The sequence below is a fragment of the Aethalodelphis obliquidens genome, unplaced genomic scaffold (genome assembly GCF_003676395.1).
Source record: "Aethalodelphis obliquidens isolate GAN/ISIS:26980383/991018 unplaced genomic scaffold, ASM367639v1 scaffold2, whole genome shotgun sequence".
Lineage (NCBI taxonomy): Eukaryota > Metazoa > Chordata > Mammalia > Artiodactyla > Delphinidae > Aethalodelphis > Aethalodelphis obliquidens.
In genome coordinates, this window is record NW_020837946.1 from 62,770,886 (window position 1) to 62,788,612 (window position 17,727).

At 36.6% G+C, this 17,727-nt stretch overlaps 1 protein-coding gene across 6 annotated transcripts; it reads left to right on the plus strand.

Annotated features, from left to right (window-relative positions):
• Positions 1–3,841: 3,841 nt before the first annotated feature.
• Positions 3,842–16,714, plus strand: SPC25 (SPC25 component of NDC80 kinetochore complex). 6 transcript variants are annotated; one of them, XM_027129130.1, is made up of 8 exons: positions 3,842–3,931; positions 5,027–5,179; positions 5,273–5,338; positions 7,212–7,265; positions 9,841–9,987; positions 11,255–11,359; positions 14,561–14,659; positions 16,424–16,714. In XM_027129130.1, the coding sequence occupies exons 2-8, from the start codon at positions 5,041–5,043 to the stop codon at positions 16,546–16,548; spliced, it is 735 nt and encodes a 244-aa protein (XP_026984931.1). In that variant the 5' UTR covers positions 3,842–3,931; positions 5,027–5,040; the 3' UTR covers positions 16,549–16,714. The 6 variants fall into 6 exon arrangements, with proteins under 6 accessions (XP_026984931.1, XP_026984971.1, XP_026984924.1 ...); XM_027129170.1 differs by having other exon boundaries at positions 3,860–3,983; XM_027129123.1 differs by having other exon boundaries at positions 3,878–3,980.
• The last annotated feature ends 1,013 nt before the right edge of the window (positions 16,715–17,727 follow it).

A 17,727-nucleotide genomic window follows, 5' to 3' on the forward strand; every position in this document is an offset into this window, starting at 1 on the left:
GATATTTGTGGGTGATATGACGTGCTGTCTGGGAAAGTGGATGGGGTCTGGATAGAGCAGTGTTGGCCAGTGGTTGATGATAGCTGGGGCCTTGTGACGAGTACATGAGAGATTCATTATACTATTTTATTCACTTTTGTGTATGTTAGAAATTCTTCATAATAAAATTTTTCCAAAACAGAAACTATATGAGCAAAATTAACCTAAAGAAGTGCAGGGCTCATTGTTTATTTCTATCAGAATATAAAGTAAACAATTGAACAATAAGGGTAAAATGGTAACTTGAGACCAAGTCAATCAATGATTTGACTTGAATGCCGCTAAGGAATATGGACTATATTTTTAAGATAATGAAGGAACACTGAAAGCGTTTTGAACAGGGAAATAATATGAAAAAAGTGCACTTTGAGAATATTATTGTGGCAATGGTAGGCAAAACTGATTGGGAGGGCAAGAGTCTGAAGGTAAGGACCAGGTAGTAAGGGCCTGAATAGAGATCTAGAGAATAGAAAAAAGGGAAGGTGGGGGTGGTGGAATATAGGTGAATCTGTAGGTGTTGGCAACCAGTTAACTATAAAGAAGTCATGGAAGATACCAAGATTCTGAACTGGAGGACTGGGAGAACTCCAGTGCCATTAAAAGAAAGGGAATATTGTGGGCTTCCCTGGTGGTGCAGTGGTTAAGAATCCACCAGCCAGTGCAGGGGACACGGGTTCGACCCCTGGTCCGGGAAGATCCCACATGCCGCAGAGCAACTAAGCCCGTGAGCCACAACTACTGAAGCCCGAGTGTCTAGAGCCCGTGCTCCGCAACAAGAGAAGCCACTGCAATGAGAAGCCCACGCACCACAACCAAGAGTAGCCCCCGCTTGCCGCAGCTAGAGAAAGCCCGCGCACAGCAACGAAGAACCAACGCAGCCAAAGATAAAATAAATAAAATTTTTAAAAAGGGCATATTTACCAAGAAAATGATAAAGTTTGGTTTTGAAATGTTACTAGTGAGGAATCTTTGTGATATGACCAGAAGATAGCTAGAAATCTGTGACTGGAATGCAGAAAAGTGGGCAAAACAGCTGAATCTGAGAGACAACTATACGAGATGGGATGAGATTGCCCTGGGAAATAAGTTGGTGGGAAACGAGGGTCAAGGACTTTGGGAAGCATCTAAATTTAGGGATTAGGGAAGAGAAGAGGAACCAGAGAAGGGACTAGTAGAGAGGTAGAAAGTATAAAACTTCACATTCGTGTAGGTACTTAAGCTTAGTGGCATCAACTATTCTGCCCATAACAATTAGACCAAAATTAAATTACGAGAAATAAAAACTGAATATTCTTTGTACATGCATGTTCATAGCAGCATTATTCTAAATAACCAAAAGGTGGAAACAACCCAAATGTCCATCAATGGATGAATGGAGAAACAAAATGTATATGCATATGTATTAGTCAGGGTGCTACAGAGAAACAGAACCAAGAGGATGTGTATACATGTGTAATAAGGAATTTGTTTCTGTGAGGATCTTTTGGATGTTTCTGCCCACTCATACTAGAAGTCAACCTAACAAAAATAGTCCACTGAAGAGGGCAAAAAAATCTCAGGTACAAGATGTTCACCTTAGTCTAAGAGACGTAGTTGCAGCCTGTGTCAGTCTTGATTATCTCAAAGCCTTGCTAATGAACAGTTTTTCCATTTTGCTCACGGATCAGTCATGCGCGTCCAGATTCCATCAAAAATACATTAGAGAGATGGTGCAAGCATTATTCTAATCTGAAGAAGTAATTTATTATCTTGAACTAGTAATGGCCTAAAGAAATTGCTGAAAATGTTTTTTGATTATTGTTAAAAATTTAGTATTCATTATGCTGAAACTAAAATTGTATTTGTGAGACACTGGCAAATTATTAAATGGATAATGCTAAATAACCACACCTAACTGATTAATTAATTCAACTTGGATTGGGGTGGAAGGGTTGCATTCTGTATTTATCCAGACATAGCAGAATGCATGTTTCCTTAAAAGAAGAATTGTACAAGTAGTGTGATTTTCTTGTTTTGGGAGCTACATGCATCGCCTTAGCTAAAGTTAGTAATGAATTGCAACAATTTCTCTATTTCTTTGCTAACTTAGATTTTGTTCTATTTAAAGTCTTATTTATATGTGTTTTAATATGACAACCTATTGTATAGGAAGTAGGTAGTGTATAAATCATAAAAACAAGAAGGCATTTTGAGTACTTACCTTATAAGGACCTAGTCCAAGGTATTTGCATTTACTTTCTCTTTTAGTCTTCACATTGGGTATAGGAGGAAGATACTACTCTTACTGTTATTATTATTATTACCCTCACTTTACAGATAAGGAAACTGAGGTTCAAGAGACCAAGTAACTTACCCACCGTCACACTTATCAAATGATGGAGCCTGGATGTCAAACCCAGGCAGTCTTACCAGAGAGTTGAAGCTGTTACCCACTGTGTAATTAATTGAAGAAGTAAATTGACTACAGGACATTAGCACTTGGTTAATATGTACAACAATATCCTCTGAAACTGAACAGATTAAAATTATGACTCATGATGCTTCTGCGTCTCCACAACACCCCTCCCCCAACACACCAAACCTACTGGAAGGCAATTTCAATTCTGCCAGCAGTATCACCATTGTCTCAAACCTTAAATTACCTCTGACTTACGTCTCTCCTTGCACTTTTATATACAATACAGCCAATCAGAGACAGCAGGTAGCAAGAATCTTAGTTGTTAAAATTTTTTTAATTTATTATTTTTTATTTATTTTTTTATAGTATTGAACAATACTATATTAGTTTCAGGTATACAACGTAATGATTCAATATTTTTATAGAGTATATTCCATTTAAAGGTATTTATAGGGCTTCCCTGGTGGCTCAGTGGTTAAGAATCCACCTGCCAATACAGGGGACACGGGTTCTAGCTCTGGTCCGGGAAGATCCCACATGCCGCGGAGCAACTAAGCCCATGTGCCACAACTACTGAAGCCCACGTGCCTAGAGCCCTGCTCTGCCACAAGAGAAGCCACCTCAATGAGAAGCCCGCGCACCGCAACGAAGAGTAGCCCCCTCTCACTGCAACTGGAGAAAGCCCGCGTGCAGCAACGAACACCCAACGCAGCCAAAAATAAATAAAACAAATTTATTTTAAAAAGGTATTATAAAATATTGGCTATATTCCCTGTGCTGTACAACACATCCTTGTTGCTTATTTATTTTATACATAGTAGTGTGTACCTCTTAATCCCCTACCCCTATCTTGCCCCTCTCCTGGCTATTAAAAGTTTTGTGTCATTGAATTTCTACTGGGTTAGGGACTACCAGTACTAGGTACTGCCTTTTAATGTCTTTGCTTTAATTTACAGGATCAAAAACAGAGAATGAAGAAATTTTGGTATTTGTTATTATTAGAAGCCAGTAAACAGTAATATTTCAGCCACTTCCCAATGGAGAGTTATTAAATCATGAGACAGATTATGCAATGGTAGTTTTAGTAGTTTTATTTAAGCTACGGGTAGTATCAAAGAAGAGGCTATATACTTGGCAACAGAATACAATTAAAGTCCAATATTTGTATTTGTTACATAAACTTTTATTTGAAATGGATGAATGGTCCGTCAGGCCAGTCCTCCAGGAACTATTGATACTTTTCCCAAGGAGAGCGGAGAGTCCAGCCGCTCTCAGAAAGAACTACCTATCCCAGAATGCCCTTTTCTCCATCTTTCCCGCGAGAATCCCGGAGGGCTAGCTCAACCAATCCCTTCATGAAGAGCCTATACTATCAGCCAATCAGAAAGCGAAAGGTGCCCAAAGGCGGGAGGCGGAAGGCGCCATAGGTTTGAAATAGGAAAGTTGGCGCGGCTGCGGGATCCGGTTCTGGAGACCCGCTGTTGGCTGGTATCGGTTCGTGTCTTTGTGGGGCAGGTGGTCGGGCTCAGGCCTGCCGGAGAAGGTGGTAATTGAGCTGGGCTCCGAAACCCGCCTGTCGCGATTGGGGAAAGTGGGTTTGGAGGCGGAATGCGTGTTTTTGGGGGCGGAGTCTGAAATCCACGTCTTGTTGCTGTTTGGGCGTCTGGGCCTTGCAGGGTGGGCAGCGACGAGGCAGAGGGGTTTGGGGTTTCGCCAAGACATGTCTGTGACCTTCCTGGAAAGATTTGACGTCACTGGGAAGGTTTTAGCGTTACAGAGAACTGGTGGGTCCTGGAGTCTTACAGGACATCCTTTTACAGAGGAGGACACTGAGGTCCAGAGAGTCGAGGTCAAGTACTAGTCCTGGACTAAGCCCACTAAACTCCCCTCCAGTCTCCGTTTTACTGGTATCTTTCCCGGTCTGGGGGTGGGGGAGGGAGAGGGAGTGTAGATGTGTGGGATCTTATTCTATGATATGGGCCCTGTCATTTGGGACCTGACAATCCAGGGTGGAATCAGAAAGGTCAGAGTTGGAAGGGACCTTAGAAGTCACCAATTTTACTTGTGAAAAAAGGAGGCAGAGTCATTTCCCCAAGGTCAGAGAGTGTGTAAGTGTTATGTGCGGTCACACTACTAACGAATTCCTGGGAGGTAGAGTGTCCTGATTTCCTGCTGCACCTTGACCGTAGTTAAGTCTAGGAGGCTTGATCTGCCCTGGAATATCTAGAGTTAAAAGTAAGTTGTTATGAGAGTAGGGGATTAACAGATGCACATTATCCTATATAAAATAAACAACAAAGGTTTACTGTATAGCACAGGGAATTATATTCAATATGTTGTAATAAACTATAATGGAATAGAATTGAAAAAATATAGATATATACATATATATAACTGAATCTCTTTGCTGTATACCTGAAACTAATACAGTACTGTAAATCAACTGTACTTCAATAGGAAAGAAAAAAAAATTAAGTTGCTAACCATTTTCTAGCAAAGATCAAACTGCCAAAATATACTTGATTGGAATATGTGGCTGATATGGTTTCAATAACTTAAAAAATATAATGTGTCCTATTTGTTTTCTAGCATTGTCTTACAAAATGGTAGAGGACGAACTGGCACTATTCGATAAAAGCATAAATGAATTTTGGAATAAATTCAGAAGCACTGTCAGTGACACCTCCTGTCAGATGGTGGGCCTAAGAGATACCTACAAGGATTCCATTAAAGCATTTGCAGGTACATAAGTTTAACTTGTAACATGCTGTTTTTGTTTGTTTTTTAGTGTAATTTCAGCTGAATTGAAATTTCACCTCCCAATTTCTCTTTCAGAAAAGCTGTCTGTGAAATTAAAGGAAGAAGAACGAATGGTTGAGATGTTTCTGGAATATCAAAATCGTATGTGACAATCTGTAGAAATGGATCACAGAGGGTTTTTTTCTAAATTAAACATCTTCATGAAATCCCTCATACAAGTAAAACAATGTATTTATAGATATACAGTGTATACACATATGAAAATAATGAACATATGTGTACCCATAATGCAGCTTAATAAATGGAACATCCCATGTTATACCTTCCTCTTCTCTCACCTTCTAGAACTAATCTGTCAATATTTTAATTTAGTATTGAGTTTTTGAATGTTATATAAATGGCATCATTTTGTATGTATTCTGTCCCTTTGTTCACTCAGCATTATGCTTGTGAGATTCATTTATACTGATGTGTAAATGCCTGAATTTTTTAAAAATGAGTTTCACAGACTAGGGTTTGAAAATCTGGAGTTCCCTCAGCTCTTTGGGTGTAGGGTTAACACTCTGACAGTTTTTCTTTCCATATTTTTACTGCTGTTCTTGCCTTCTCTTTACTACGCCTCTGCAGATTGTCCAGAGTGGATCGGCAGCTTTTACTGAGTTCTCACACACAGACCACAGACATATAGCCACGGTCCGAGATCCACTGGAGATACTAAATTTAGCTGCACCATGTTTTGAACACTATTAAATCAGAGTGCTTTTATGTGGGACACATGTGGTTAATATGCCACAGTCCCTGATTGTTTCTTCTGCTTTGCTTTGAGCACTTAGTTTACTCATTATCTGGACCCTGAAGGCATTTGATCTTGGAAAGCTGGTAGGCTGTTATGGTAGACTTCTACCCGTGTTTATTTTCTAAGCTGCCCTGAAGCTTCCATGTCCTTTTACTGCTTCTCATTCCCTCTGTAACCAGTAGCAGGAAGGAAAACCGTGTGTGTGTGTTTGTAAGAGTGATATTGAGTTTAGGTCCTTTAAACACTTTTGGTTTGTAGAATCCCTAGGGATTAGAAAATTAAGTTTGAAACTATAAATTTTCAAAAACTACAATTCATCTCAAAGTGTGCTCTGAATGATTATCTGTAGTGTGAAGATGTGTTCTAAATAGTTTAAAATCTGAAAGCATTATCAACTATTTTTCTTTAAAAAAATCAGTTTATACTTGAACAGAAATATAATTTACATAAGTTTGATTAATTCGTTGAACATTTAACTGCTATTTGCCAAGCACCAAGGAGGCCACAATTCGTAAGATGTAATCTATACACTGCTCACAATTTAGTGGAAGACATAGGTAGGAAAACTACAATTAAAATACATTGTAATAGTTGCTATAATGATGGGATGGGAATTTAGTGACATAGAATCTGGAGAGCTTGAATTTTCCAGTGAGGATTACAAAATATTTAACAGCTAACCCTTACGTTATACACCACATGCCAGGCCCTATACTGAGCTCTTTACATATAGTGATCCACTGAATCCTCACAACAACCCTCGGAGGTATGTTTATTGTTTTTAATCCTACCTTATGGATGAGGAAATAGGCACAGAGAGGTTAAGTAAGTTGCTCAAGGTCAGACAGCTGGTAATCAACAGAAACATGATTTGAATGTGCACAGTCTGTCACACTGCCCCGGAGAAGGTCACATAGAAGAGGGATGGGGAAGTCCATCAGAGTCAGTGCCCCTATTCTAGAGGAGGGAAGAGCATATGGAATGTGGTGGAAACATGAGAGCTTGTTGAGTTGTGGGATGGCTAGAGTACAGTGTGAATGGGGAGTGGCAGAGAAGTGGCTGGTCAGATGATGAAGTACATTATGTGTTGGGCAGAGGAGATTTATTTTGCAGATGAAGAAATTAAAAGCTCACTGAAGTTAGGAAACTTGCCTAAGATCATATATTTTGTAGATAGAGGGTCTAGGATTGCAGCTGAAACGTCTGTGCTCTTTCCAGTGTACCATCTCACCTTGCCACATAGAAGGGAAAATGTAAGGGCGGGTTCCCATGGTGAGTAGTGAAAGTTTGAAATATTGGCCCTGGCGAATAAAAGAGCCGACTATAAACATATAAAATAATAGTCATGCAATACTGAGGGCCCTTACATTTGTATTGGCACAAATCCACACAATTGTTCAAATGTTAGAATAAAAACGCTCATATATATGGTATTTATGTACCACTTAATAGTTTAAAACTTTTCACATTATCATTGGATACCCTAACCCTGTAGCGAAAGTAAATGGGCAGCCATTATTATTCTCATTTTACAAATGAGGAAAAGAGGCCCCGAAGTTGTGATTTGATCAAGGTCCTTGGGTAACAACTGAGAAGCCAGATGGGAACTGAGAACTTTTGACTTTAAAACTGTATCTCTTTTGCAGTACAGTTCTACTTAATTATCCTTAAAAAGTAGCATTTTTCTTTCTGGTAATTCTGATAAGATGTTTATTTTTAAATTACACCTGATATAATGTGATCATGTCCAAATTCTTGGAAAATACAGAAAAATAAAAAAATATCTGTAATGTTGAGAACCACACTTAACAGAAGACTTTGTAGTTTTTATTTTTCATATGCTATCTAGGTTTTTTTAAGATAATTGTGTTCAAAAAAAAAAGATAATTGTGTTCATGGTATCTATATAACTTTGTATCATTTTTTTTTTCTTTTATCTACTATGGCAGGATTTTCCCACATTACTGAATTCTTTGAAAATACATTACACCTTATTGATATACTGTGTTTAATAATTTACTTATTAGTCATATACAATGTTTTCAGTTTTTCAACATTATAAATAACACTGAAAATAATTTTTTGTATATGAATACTTGCACACATCTTCTTTTCTTAGAGGAACTTTGTAAAAATGAAATTACTGGATCAAAGGACATGAATATCCTTAAGACTTTTATTTTGCAATGTCAAAAATATTTTCCAAAAAAAAATTTCCACATGGACTCTAGTATTTTCATTCTTCTCAACACTAGCTATTATTTTTGTGAACATTGTTATAATAAGTGAAAATTAGTGTGTTATTGCTTTATTTGCATTTCTATGATTACTGAGGTTAAATCATCTTTTGTATTTGAGAACCATCTGCATTCTGTGTTTCCTCTGTTCATTCCTTTGCTGGTCTTTTTCTTAGGAATTTATATTTGTGTCTTCTTTAGATTAAGAATAATTACCTTTGTTGGGAGAGGATAGTTTAATGGTCAAAAGCATGGCCTTTGGGCTTCCCTGGTGGCGCAGTGGTTGGGGGTCTGCCTGCCGATGCAGGGGACACGGGTTCGTGCCCTGGTCCGGGAGGATCCCACATGCTGCGGAGCGGCTGGGCCTGTGAGCCGTGGCCGCTGAGCCTGCGCGTCCGGAGCCTGTGCTCCGCAACGGGAGAGGCCGCAACAGTTAGAGGCCCACATACCGGAAAAAACAAAACAAAACAAAACATGACCTTTGAAGTTAAGACCTGAGTTTGAATCCAGGTCTTACTGTTGATTGCATTCTAGCAAGTAAAGCTGTGAGCAAGTTATTGAACTGCTGAGTCTTTTCCTTCTTTTTTTTTAATCGAAGTTATAGTTGGTTTACTATGTGTTAGTTTAGGGTGTACAGCAAAGCGATTCAGTTATATATATGTATGTATCTATTCTTTTTCGGATTCTTTTCCCTCATAGGTTATTACAAAATATTGAGTAGAGTTCCCTGTGCTATACAGTAGGTCCTTGTTGGTTATCTATTTTATATATAGTATTTTTTTTCTTTTAAAAAAGAGTAAGATGTACATGGTAATTGTATTACTGTGAAAGTTAAGTAAATTTATATAAATGTAAGAACACAGTATCTAGCATATAGTAGAGTTTTTATGCTTATTTGAATCAAATATGAGTTTATTTGCTTGCCTGCCTTTCTCTTTGATTTCTTTTTGCCTTTGAGTAAAACAGTCTTTCCCCATATAGTTAGTTTTATATTCACAGATACTGCCTTTTAGGTTTCATAAGATTTCATTTTACATTTAAATATTTAATAAATTTGTTTGGGGAACAATCTACTTCTTACGATATTTATCATATTAATTTGCTAAGTATACCAACATTTGTTTTCGAATTTTTTTTTTGTTTTAACTGAGCTGTAGGTCTCTTCTTCCTCCCTACCTCCCTCTCTTCCTCTCTCATTTCTTCTTTGTGGTATATTCCAGAATTATTTATATGACATTAAAATTAGCTATTTCTTCAAAGCATCTGCAAAGCCATCTTCTAGAGTTTGGTTGCCTTTGGTGGTAGGTTTTATTCATGTATTTATTTGGAGGGGAGAGCTGCAAAGGTCATGATCTTTTGATTTTGTATTTTGTGGTTTAATTTAGTATTCTCATTTTAATAAGCATTTTTGTCTCTTCATTTTTGCTTTCAAAGACAAACAGGAAAGACTAGATATGGATTTTTGTTGTTCCTTTACAATTTTTACAATCATCGGGAAATGCTTATCAATTAAAACATTCTTTATTAATTTTATGAAAGTATTTTGCTCTTAGATACATGTTGACAAGGAAAGCATATAGATTCTAGCTAATACTTTGTGCTTCTTACAGAGATCTGCAGGCAGAATAAGCTCATTCAAGAAAAGAAAGAGAATTTGTTGAAGTTGATTGCTGAAGTAAAAGACAAAAAGCAGGAATTGGACGCACTGACCGCAAATATCCAGGATCTTAAGGAAGAATATGCTAGGAAGAGGGAAAGTAAGTTTCCAGTTGTACATGTATTTAAAACAACCTAAATTTCAAAGTGGTGATGGTTCACAGTGTGGACATCTTGCCTTCTCCCCAGCTCACCGCCACAGGTGGCTAACATACGTCACGGTCACAGCCAGCCACTCACCTCTCTGCAAGGTGTCTGTGAAGTTTGCTAAGTGCGTTTCATTTTCCTTCTTTTGCTTAAAGATCCTTTTGATTTCTGATAGAACCAGAGAATAATGAAACTGATATGGGAGTTTAATTAAGCAAAGTGGGAGACAGTTTCACTAAATAAGATTTGCCTGGGAGAAACCATAGTGTAATTTATGCAACAAATTTATTGATCATACATTCTCTGTCAGGAACTATTAAGCATGCTCTTCACAACTGCAAAGCCTCTTTGTCTAAGACGTTCACATTTTTTTTTTTTTTTGCAGTACGCGGGCCTCTCACTGTTGTGGCCTCTCCCGTTGTGGAGCACAGGCTCCGGACGCGCAGGCTCAGCGGCCATGGCTCACGGGCCCAGCCGCTCCGCGGCATGTGGGATCTGCCCAGACTGGGGCACGAACCCACGTCCCCTGCATCGGCAGGCGGACTCTCAACCACTGCGCCACCAGGGAAGCCCCGTTCACATTTTTTAAAAAGGGTGCTTCTTTTGGATAGGAGCCTTATTTGCCCACAAATGAAATAATCAATTCTAAAATCTCTTGAAAATAGCAAAGTTTGTTTTGTGACTGCTTTTCCTTATAGAGTTTATGTACCAGTCAACATTATTTTTCTCATCTGCTAAGTATTACTTAGGGAATATTGCACTAAATTTAAAAAAAAATTCTAAACTAGCGTGAAATAAGGCTGACTTCTTGTGAGAAGTAGTTATTTTTAAAGAATAGAATATTTTTCCAGTGAAGCAATTGATATATCTTTGGCTAACCAGGAAAAGCAAAATAGTGTACAAGAAGTCTTTCTGTTTCTGTGCTAGTCATGCAAGCCCTTGGCCTATTTATTCATGCTACTTCATAATAAAATAGAATAAAACTTATTCCTCATACTACCTGTATGTATTTTCTCATGCATTTTTTCCTTCCAGCTTGAATGAGCAGAAGCCCCTTTTTGCAAATTGGTAGAGATAGAAACTGTAACAAATGTAAATATAAGCTGATTCATTTGCCTGGCATCATTTTTATAGTTGTTTTTAAGTTTGTTTTAATTAAATAACATTAATTGAATGTTATTTAAAATATTCAATACTCTGTGTCTGTGTTTTTAATTATAGCTATTTCCACTGCTAACAAAGCTAATGAAGAGAGGTTGAAAAGGCTACAGAAATCTGCAGACCTGTATACAGATCGACTTGGACTAGAAATTCGAAAAATTTATGGTAAGTATATTAATGTAAGTAAAACATAGGATATTAGAAAAGTCTGTCTTAAGTAGAAAAGAATTTAAAAAATATTTTCAAGTAAAATAATGGCCACATTATTAACTTTTTAGATAGTAGGAAAAAATTACAAAATTTTTATCACCCTAATGTAATTACTGACCCTTGGTTGTTTATCATCCAGTATTTTAATAAATGTATTTTAGGCATGGTTGCCAACATGCAGATAATTTTTGTTCCTTGTTCTTACTAGCATTGTATGATTAGTATTTCTCTAATTGCTATAGCCTTCATAATGGTGATTTTAAAATGGTGGTGTAATAATTCATTCCATAAGTGTAGCATAACTTATTCAAACTTATATCTATTGTTTAACCCATATTACTCTGTTAACATTTGGATTTTACATTTTTCAGTTTTAGAAGTACTGTAGTGAACATAGGTAGACTTCTCCATTTTTTTGACACAATTTCCATGGAATTTCCAGAAATGAATTACTGAGTTAAAGCAGATGAATATTTTTGTAGCCATTATGTAAATATGTGCCAATTTACAGAAATATTTATTGTGTTGGGAGTTCCCAAGATTACATTCAGTTTTGGCGATTCACTGGAAAGTGTACAGGACTCAGCAGGGCTCAGATTCCTTGCGGTGAAAGGATACAAAACAAAAGCAGCCCAAAGATAAAAGGCACATGGGGCAAAATCTAGAGAAAACGAGCTTTTCAGACACAAGTTTTTAAGAGTCCTAACCCAGTGGAGTCACACAGGACGTACTTAATCCCTTCAGCATCGAATTGTGACAGTACGTGTGAAGTGTTGTCTACCGGGGAAGCTCATTAGAGACTCTGGAAGCTTGTGCCTGGTTTTCCGTGGACTTCACCCCAGGTATCTTTTCCTGTTGCTGATTTTGCTGTATCGTTTCACTGCAATCATAGCACTGAGTATAACCATATGATGAGTCCTGAGTCCTCCTAGTGAATTTTCAAACCTGTGGTGGCCTTGGGGATCTCTGACACACCAGGCAAGGACCAGCCTTGCAAGCAGGCCTTTTCTGGGGATAGCAGTCTCAGGCCTGCTATGTTAACTTTTCTGTGCAATCTGTCTACAATGTAAAGAGTACCCATTGCATTGTATTTGTGCCAGAACTGTAGTTTTTTTAAAGTTTTTTGGTTTTATTTTGTTTTTTAGCAGTTGACTAGATATAATAGAAACTATTTTTTTAAATGCATTTCTTTAATTATTAATGAAAATGTGACCATTTTTTCCCATTGTTTACTAATTACACTTCTTTCTGAGATTGATTGGGCCCTTTATTCATATATCTATTTGCCTTGGTTTTTGTTTTTCTTCCTATCTGTCAGAATGAGTTTTTAATACAAAATATTAACCTTTGCTTAGAGGAGAACATAAGGTCCAGCTCTGAACTTTTGATCCATTGGTCTCTAAGTTTATATTCACTGTTATCCTGAGGTGTTTTTTTGTGTTTTGTTTTAAAGCTTTAAAATTATTTTTATATTTAAAGTAGAAGTTTCTCATAGTCCTCAAGGTCAGGAAATAATGTTTTAAAGAAGAGACAACACAAATTAAACTCTTCATTTTGCCTAACTGAATATCTTATGAAATCTTTTCTTTGGCATGCATACCTCCCATTACTGTTAACAGTTTAAAAAATCTGGTATACTGACATAATTACTTCATTTTGAATTTAAATGCAAGACAAATTTTTTTCAGTGTTTCTGAAGATTTCTTTTTATAATTAAAAGCATTTTTTATGCTGTAGAGTAAAACTGAAATGCATGTGAATTTCTACTTTGTGGCTGCCATTTTGAATTTCTACTGAGTATTTACTCCTTAGTAAGCATTTGGAGGTCTTTTGAAAACTAGGCTTTAAGTCCAGATAACTGTGTAGAAAAAGTCAAGTTAAATTTATTGTCAAATTATTAAATGACAATAAAAACTTACTGCGGTTAAATATAACAGAATTTGCCACTTTAACTCTATTTTATTGTAAAATTCAGTGGCATTAATTGCATTCACAGTGTTGTGCAATCATTACCACCATCCGTTTCCAGAATTTTTCATCATCACAAACAGAAACTCTGTACCCATTAAATAATTCCCATTCCTCTCTCCCCTCAGCCCCTAATAACATCTTATTTACTTTCTGTCTCTACAAATTTGCCTATTCTAGGTATTTCATATAAGTGGAATCATATAATATTTGTCCTTCTGTGTCTGGCTTATTTCACTAAGCATAATGTTTTCAAGGTTCATCTATGTTGTAGCAAGTATCAAAACATCATTCCTTTTTATGGGTGAATAATATCGTGTATATATACGCTATGTTTTGCTTATGTGTTCATCTGTTGGTGGACACCAGATTACTCTCATCTTTTGGCTGCTGTGAGTAATGCTGCTGTGAACATTGCATGCAGTTATCTGTTTGAGTCCCTATTTTCAGTTCTTTTGAGTATATACCGCAGAATGGAATTGCTGGGTCATGTAATTCTTTGTTTAAATTTTTTGAGGAACTGCCAAAGTATTTTCTACAGCACCTGCACCATTTTACATTCCCACCAGCAATGTACAAGGGCTCCAATTTCTCCACATCTTTGCCCACATTGTTATTTATTTATTTTATTATAGTCATCCTAGTAGGTGTGAAATGGTATCTCATTGTAGTTTTGGTTTATATTTTCTCAGTGATTAGTGGTAAGGAGTATCTTTTCATGTGCTTATTGGCCATTTGTATATATTCTATGGAGAAATACCTATTCAAGTCCCTTTGTCCATTTTTGAATTGGGTTTTTCTTTTTGTTGTTCAGTTGTAGGAGTTTTTTTCATATATCTTGTATGTTAAACCCATATCAGATCTATGATTTGCAGATATTTTCTCCCATTCCATGGGTTGTATTTTCACTCTCTTGATAGTGTCCTTTTAAGGGCAAAGTTTTTAATTTTGATGAAGTCCAATTTATCTATTTTTGTTGTTGTTGCTTGTGCTTTCGGTCATATTGAAACTACAGTGCATTTCAAAGCTAATTTGTAACTTGTACGTTTGGAGACATTGGTTAAGTGAATATATGTACTTAGCAATGTAGATATTGATCAGAGATGGAGGTAAGAAAGCTCATCTCCATTGAGAGCTTTGGCACAATAAAATAATTCTCATACTAAATAATTTAATCCCTTTTTTCAGGTGATAAGTTGCAGTTTATATTCACTAATATTGACCCTAAGCATCCTGAGAGCCCCTTTATGTTTTCCCTGAGCCTAAATGAAGCGAGGGACTATGAAGGTATGTACTCCTGTCTCTTAACTGGTACTTAAGATTGGCATCCCAGAATGTTATTTGACTTAGAATATAAAGTAATGTGAAGGCAAGTAATATTCCCACAAGCTGTTGCTTTTTTTCCAGTCTTGCTTCTTGGAATATTATCTTCTAAAGGCAATGAGTATAGTTTTTTTATAGATATTATCCAGGAGCCTTAATAAGTAACTTTTCTTCAGGATGACACAGTGCCACTGTGGCTAAAAGACTTAAAAGACCAAAGATCACTGCATTTCATATGCAAGTATGAATTATCCTCTTAAGAGAATTTAAAACAAAGCTAAAGCTATAAAGGTTATGACTGCCTAAATGTGGATATTGTAAGTTATCTAAGTAGGTGGTTTTAAAATTGAATGTAAAGTCAGAATGTGATCATTTAACACCCCCGCTCCCCCCAAGTTATCCTATCCTGAAAATCCCGAACGTTGATAATTTAGCTTAGTTACTGATTCTCCAGCAGGCCAGAAGGGCTTTGATGCATGGGAAATATATATGTTTGGCAGTAGTGTGAACAAGAAGAGAATGGAAATATATTTATCTCTTTTTATTATTCTAAGGCCCCCTTTAAAGTAGTCCTTAACTAATTGGAATTCAGAAAAATGGGTCTTAGCTCTTTATACCTATGTTCTCATTCTAAAGCGTTTATAGCAGACAGACGCTCAGGTAAACTGCTGAGTTGGCTCCCTGATGTGCTCTAGTGACTCAATTCCTATTCTAATGAAATTTATATTTTAGGAATCTAGTTCAGGTACAAGTGTTTGATTTTTTACTCTATAGGTAAATATCTTCTAGTCTGATAATGGGTGCTAAATTTTAAAAAGCAAACCCCCAAACCTCCTACCTAGCGTCTCAGTTTTCACCAACTTGGATAGCCTCTATTGCTAGGTAGTGTCACAGTATTTGATAATGTATTAAAATAGAATCTACAGTATCAATTTTGAACCAAGCACTCTTTGCTATTCTTTCTCTGCTTTGGTCATGGGCATTGTTTCCTAAGCAGTCTCTACCAAAGAGCTGGAAATCTGACATGGTTGAATTTCTTCTCCTTGGACAAAGGACAAGATTGACGGTAGAGAAAGTTGGATCATTCCTTTCCTTTGACCACCTTTACTGGAGACTTGCTCCCAGTGTGTACCAGCTGGTGCAACTGCATTCGAGGGTCATATTGTTCTTTGTCTTTTGAGTCTCATTTCATTACTAGTCCATGTAAATACCACTTTGGGAATAGCAACCACATTTTCTAATGACCCCCATTTCACTTGTAAAAGTTCAGATATTTCTTTCCACAGCTGTAAGTTATTAAGGGTTGCCATTGAAAGTTGTTCTTTTTTTAATCCAGTGACCAGAAATTAGAATTGAGGCCAAATTTTGCAGAGAAAACTGACAACAGTTCAAAAAAAAATTGTTAAAATATTTTAAACAGTTAAAACAAAATGTATGGGAAATGGCATGCTGTTCTGTTTCTCTAAGCTCTTCAATCCCTTGATTACCTTCTGTTTAAATTTAAAGCAAGATTATAGTACTTAACATTTGAATATTTAGAGATTAAACAAAGGAAAGGTCTAAAAGACAGGATACGAAAATCAAGTAAGTGTATCTATCATTCTATGCTGAAAGCATTTCAATAAAATGGAATCGAAATGACTTGAATCAGATGAGAACATCTAAGTTAGAAATATTTCTCTTCTATTAAAAAACTCATTCAAATTTCCTTTTTTTTCCCCCTTCTAGTGTCAGATAGTGCTCCTCATCTTGAGGGCCTAGCAGAATTTCAAGAAAATGTAAGGAAGTCCAACAATTTCTCGGCTTTTCTTGCCAATGTTCGGAAAGCTTTTACTGCTATTGTTTATAATTAATGTATAAATAGTATATAAAAACCGTTATCCTATTGTGTTTCTCTTTTTAAAAAAGGTCTCATTATTTGTTGTTTGTCTATAATCCGTTTGTATTTTTGTAACATTTCTGTGTGCTATTTCTGTAAATTATTTAAATTAAAATCTTAGGAAAGATTTATAAAGTCAAGCTTTTGGAGGTCATGGACCAGTAATAATAAAAAATGAGGGGGTGTGGGCCCAACCTAAGGTTTGCAATTTTTAAAATGTACTTCACAAAATAAATATTATCCTAATATCATAAAGGAAAGAATATTTTTATCTTAAACCAAGTGGGATCTACAGTTAAAATAAAGGACAAATCTTTACATCAGAAGTAGATTGGCAGTATTCTAAAATGTCTTTTAGAAAAGAATCTAATTTTGAAAATCCAAATATAGAAAATTTATAACCAATTTTCATCTTATAATATTTATACTGGCTAGTTGTGGTCTGGATACAAATTTGCCATCTTTGGAGTCTATTCAATACGAACTAGAACTCCATCAACTTCTTCTAAGATTTCATTTTTGTCACCATTCTTTCTTTATAAATTTGGTTGTCTTTAGGTCTGCTGGCTTTAGTGGAAGGCACATACTACACCTCTCAGGATATCTTGGGCACACCTAAAAGCCATGGAGCAGTGGCCTTCGTGCTTCCAGCTACTGCTGTCTCCTCCTTGCAGTCTGGGGGAAATGTTTAGACCAGTTGTCTAGTTAGGGTTGGAGGGAGTTTCAGAGTACTCTCCCTCAGTGGCCTCTCATGCCTAGGAAACCCAGGTCTGGAGGTAGATTAACCTCGAAAACTGAGCTAAGAGTAGGGATGTTGTAGTTCTCTAAATGGAAATAGACACTACATGTTTAACAGAAAAAAATAGCAGATGACTACTATAGTGAGTACATATTTACTGCTTGAAATATATTCTCAAGGAACAAACAGAACTTAAGAAAATGTTTTTATTCATTGAAACTAGAGGAAAACCATGTCTCATACCACAAATTCTTGATACAGTGTTTTGAACCATACAGCGAGAAGGCACGAGGCATTGATTCTGAAAGATCCTCTTCACCTGCAAGTTAGAGAAATGAAGACGGGGGATGAGAGACTAAATGGGTAGCTCCGCACTTAGGTCCATTTCTCCTCAAGGACCACCATTCTTCACTT